This window comes from Carassius carassius, chromosome 35 (genome assembly GCF_963082965.1).
Source record: "Carassius carassius chromosome 35, fCarCar2.1, whole genome shotgun sequence".
NCBI lineage: Eukaryota > Metazoa > Chordata > Actinopteri > Cypriniformes > Cyprinidae > Carassius > Carassius carassius.
Genome location: NC_081789.1, coordinates 27,885,934 through 27,890,933, shown reverse-complemented (window position 1 = coordinate 27,890,933; position 5,000 = coordinate 27,885,934). Strand labels below are relative to the sequence as shown.

General features: G+C 39.3%; 1 protein-coding gene across 1 annotated transcript in view; it reads right to left on the bottom strand.

Annotated features, from left to right (window-relative positions):
- Nucleotides 1–834: 834 nt before the first annotated feature.
- LOC132116463 (transmembrane protein 200C-like) overlaps nt 835–5,000 on the bottom strand; it is a 9,090-nt gene continuing 4,924 nt past the window's right edge. Inside the window, exon 2 of the mRNA XM_059525300.1 lies at nt 835–2,580. Coding sequence (XP_059381283.1) covers nt 1,075–2,559 — 1,485 coding nt within the window. The 5' untranslated portion in view covers nt 2,560–2,580 and the 3' untranslated portion in view covers nt 835–1,074. The remainder of the gene's footprint in view (nt 2,581–5,000) is intronic.

Genomic DNA, 5,000 nt, shown 5'->3' with positions numbered 1-5,000 from the left:
AGTAGAATTATTCCAGGTTTCTTTGATGAATAGAAAGTTCAGAAGAAAAGCATTTATTTGAAATACAAATCATAATATATTACAAATTATCAGAAAAACTATACATGACTTTATCATTAACTGTGATCAATTTAATGCAACCTTGTGAAATAAAATAATTCATTTCTATAATTCACCCCCCCACCCCACCCCCCAATCTCTGGATCTTTCTATTCATCAAAGAATCCTGAAAACAAAATGTGCTCAACTGTTTTAAATATTGATAATCAGTAAATCATCATATTTTCATGATTTCTGAAGATCATGTGACACTGAAGACTGGAGGAATGATGCTGAAAATACAGCTCTGAAATAACAGGAATAAATTACACTTTAAAATATATTCAAACAGAAAACAGTCATTTTAAATGGTAAAAATATTTCACAATTTTACAGTTTTTGCAGTATTTTGGATCAAATAAATGCAGGCTTGGTGAGAAGAAGAGACTTCTTAAAAAAATGTAGTAATGTACTTGTAATAAAATGAGAGTAAAATACACAAATATCATTAAAATATTTTTATATCATTAAATCACAAGTCTGTTTGATTTAAAGGTCAGTAGCTATATCTTACATGACTAAAAATCACAAACATGACATAAATTAAATAATTTAATATATGCAGTGATATATATATATATATATATACATACATGAGATATGTTTCTGCATATGGATTGTGAAAATTAAATACAAGATTTTTTACAGCTCTTTTAGACCATCTACTAATGTTAAATGCACAAATAAATTCTTAAGAAAAAAAAACAGCAGAGATTGGTTTCATTGCAGTTGTTTTCCAGGTTTTCAATGTACTCTCATTAAAAAAATAACTTTATTAAAGTGTATTACTTCAAAACTATCCAAAGTTAAAATAATTTGTTTATCATTTCCACACAGGAAAGACTGTGTTGTTGTTTCAAAACAAACGTAAATATAAAACATATCGGCTTTCTTCCAAAATATCGGTATATCGGATATCGGCAAAAATCTAACATCGTGCATCCCTAGTTTAGACCATCACTGCATGTCAGACAGTTAAACTTCTACTCTCTCCATGTCCACATCTTCTAGAGTGGTGTCCGACTGGCAAACCATTAGGAGTTTCTGTTTCTTTGAATACTGTCTGATGGTGGTACACTCCTGCCCACAAAGCTCCTGGTCCTTTTCCAAAACCTCAACGGAGCTCTCTCGACTGAACGTGGCGTTGTCTGTGGACTCGAAGGATTCGCCGCCAAGGCCTTCAAGTTTGGTGTAGCCTCCGCTGCTGAGGCCCTCCAGCCGAGGACAGCTGAGCCGTCTCGATCGCTCCACTGTAGGAGTGGATGGACAGATGTCCAGATCGATGCACCTGGAGAGGTCAGACAAAGCGCTCAAGGACAGGTGAGATCCGGTGGCCTTGCGGCTCGGAGAACTGGACAAGAGCAGCTGAACCTGGGAACCCTGCAGAGAGACGCAAGGAGCTCCTTGTAAACTCCCACTGCTCTTGTAAACCTCCACCGAATCCTGCGCAAGCTTGGGATGAGGTTCCACTTTGGCCTTCGTGGTGGTCCGAGACGCTTCCAAATCCTCCAAGCGCCTGCAAACGGCCTCGGCGTCCAGGAACTCTCGTTTGGCCTCGCTGGTTTTATCCGAACCCCTTCGTTCCTGAGCTCCTCGGTGGTTGAGCTTCATCATTGGAAGGGTGAAAGCATTGACCAAAGTGCTCCTGGTTTCCCATTGCTTGTCAATTCGGTTCTGATCTCGATAGATGCTGTAGACGGTGTCCGTAAAGCTCTGTCTTTCCAAAGACGAGACTCGTGGGATGGTGGTAGATGGTCGTCGGGATGGGATCATGCTACCTTGAGACGATCCCTTATGAGGGGAACCGTTCGATTTGGTGTCTTTCGATTGGCAGAAGTTCATGAAACCGTTGAGCGGAGCCGACTCCTTGCTCCGCAGACTATGAATGTCAATCACCGTTGAGTAGATGTCTCTGAGGTTAATGATTTTGGTCTTTTTGTCTCTGTTTTCATGAAGTACTGCATTGCCACAAATGAATAGGAAGATCCCGATGCCCATGATTAAAGGTCCGAACACCTTCAGCTTGTCTGAGTATAGGTATCTGTCGATGAATGCAGTGAACGCTCCCAGTTTCGGCGGATCCAGCTCAGCAGTCCCATTGGAGCTCCTGAAGTCTTTATCTAGGAGATCCCAAGGCGGTCTGCCGGTCACATTGAGTGATCCTCGGCTCTCGTAAGTCCTCGGAGAGGTCTGTGTGTTCATCAGTCCTGGGTACAGTGGACTCTCCTTGGGCCAGTAGCCCAACACAGCCATGGCCACTCCAACCAGAAGCACCAGAATCCCAACAGCAGCGACCAGTCCAGATACAGAGCACAGCTTGAGCTTTCCTTTCACCACTACCACTTCATTCTTCCTCTTTTTCTTCTCTTTCCTCTTGCGCTTGTTCTCGGCTCGGTTCTTGGCGCGGAGCGAGTCCTGTCTCCTGGCAGATATCCGCAGCAGACCCCCTGTGGCGATCATGATGGTGCTCAATTAATCATCCTGGAGAAGATGAAGAGAATATGAGAACATTAGCGTGTGCTGGGAACACCACGAGATCTGGACATTTACATTTAGGCCTTTAGAAGACGCTTTTATACAAAGCAACTTACAAATGAGAAGCAATCAAAAAGAACAAAAATATGCAAATGAGGGTTTAGCCAAACGCAGTACAAACAGCAAGGTTTTTTACTTTTCTTTTATTTAATATAGAAGATTAACAATGTAGATAAAAAAGTAATATTGACAAAAAACATATACATATCAAATGTATGCTACACAGCATATACAAACCACAATACACTAGCATTAAAAAACTAGGGATATTTAAAATAAATTAATAAATAAAAGAATAATACATTTATTCATCTAGGTTGATCAAGTGACACTATAGACATTTCTAATGTTACAAAAGATTTCTATTTCAAATAAATGCTGTTTTTCTGAACTTTCTATTCATCTGGGAAAATAAAAAGTATCTCAGTTTCCACAAAAATATGAAATAGCACAACTGTGTTCAACACTGATAATAATCAGAAATGTTTCTCGAGCAGTAAATCATCATATTATTCTGATTTCTGAAGATCATGTGACACTGAAGACTGGAGGAATGATGCTGAAAATACAGCGGAGCATCACAGAAATACATTACACTTTAACACAGATTCACACAGAACACAGATGTTCTAAACTATAATATTTTCACAATATAAATAAAAAGAAATGCATTATTGGTGAGCAGAAGAGACTTCTGAGCTGTTACCAGAATAATCCCAACACTGATGTGAATACACACACACACACACACGCACGAACGCACTCATGCACACACGCACGCACACACACACACGCACGCACGCACGCACACACACGCACGCACACACACACACACACGCTCACGCACACACACACACACACACACACGCTGTGCTCCTATTGGTTCTTCATTAGACGGATGTTCCATGATCCTGATGAAAGCTCTCTAGTATCTGGAAGGCTGTGAATGAGAGACTGAACCCAGGCAGAGCGGCGTGTTCACTGGACTCTGAGAGGAGCGAGACGTGGTTTCTGTGAACAGCATATGGATGGTGTGTGTTAATGCAGCACAAACACACAGCAGAGATCAGCCACACATGAGTCAAAGAAGAACACAAGCAGTGTGAGACAGAGACAGATGACGTGATTCACACAGCAACATGAAAAGCATCTGTTCGATGATTTGACATAAAAGCTGATCAAACTGCAGGAACGTGAGCGAGCCAGCAGGAAAAAAAATCTTGTTTGTATAGTACATATAGAATATGAACTGAACTTTTAACTTGATCACTGCTTTCTGTTTAACGCGTGATAATACAACAGATGATCAAACACATCCATTAAATACATCTGTGACCCTGGACCACAAAACCAGTCATAAGGGCCTTTTTTTTCTTTTTGGAAATTGAGATTTATACATCATCTGAAATCTACACTATTTGAAAATCTGGAATCTGAGGATGCAAAAAAAGTCAAAATATTGAGAAAATCATCTTTAAAGTTGTTCAGATGAAGTTCTTAGCAATGCATATTACTAATCAAACATTAAGTTCTGATATATTTACAGTAGGAGATTTACTAAATATCTTCATGAACATTATCTTTACTTAATATCCTAATGATTTTCATCATAAAAGAGAAATGTATAATTGTGACTCATACAGTGTATTGTTGTGTATTTCTACAAATATACGTCTGAGACACTGATGACTGCTTCTGTGCTGCAGGACACTGATTTAAAACAATGGAAATGTTTGCATGATGCTGACCGACTGAAAGCTGCTGTGGTTTTCTTCTACTGTTAATCATCTGTTAATGCTGTTATTCTCTCAGTCATTCTGACGAACAATTCTCTTGACTTTGAGTTGACTTCAATCAAAAAAAAATTCTTATTTTGTATATGTTTGGTTCAGTTTTTGTACAGTATTTGCCTTCATATTTCACAGTATTTTGTTTCGTTTTCTAGTATAAATATCTAAAAAAAGAAAATCATTTTTGCAGTGTAGCATCTGTCAGAAAAGACTGATCTTAGTGCTTCATGTTGGCTGTGCTCATTAAGTGTGTTTGGAGTCTATCGACACGTTAGATGGACATTGATTTAACATGAATCAGCAGATACGACCTCTGATGACCTCTGATAATGACCCTCCAGTGCTTCATAAACCTCCTGACTGTAAATAAACATGACACATGTACAGCGTGTAATCATGTGTCCTCGTCACTCATGAATCTTTCAGCAGTAAACCGAACGGTTTCATTCAGATATGATGCTAGAAAACCTGATGAATGGGTGCCGTCAGAATGAGAGTCAAATACATAGAGTCTATAATCCATAATAACACTTCCTCCAGTGTAAAAGTGCATCTGCTGTTGTTGTTTAGAGCTGT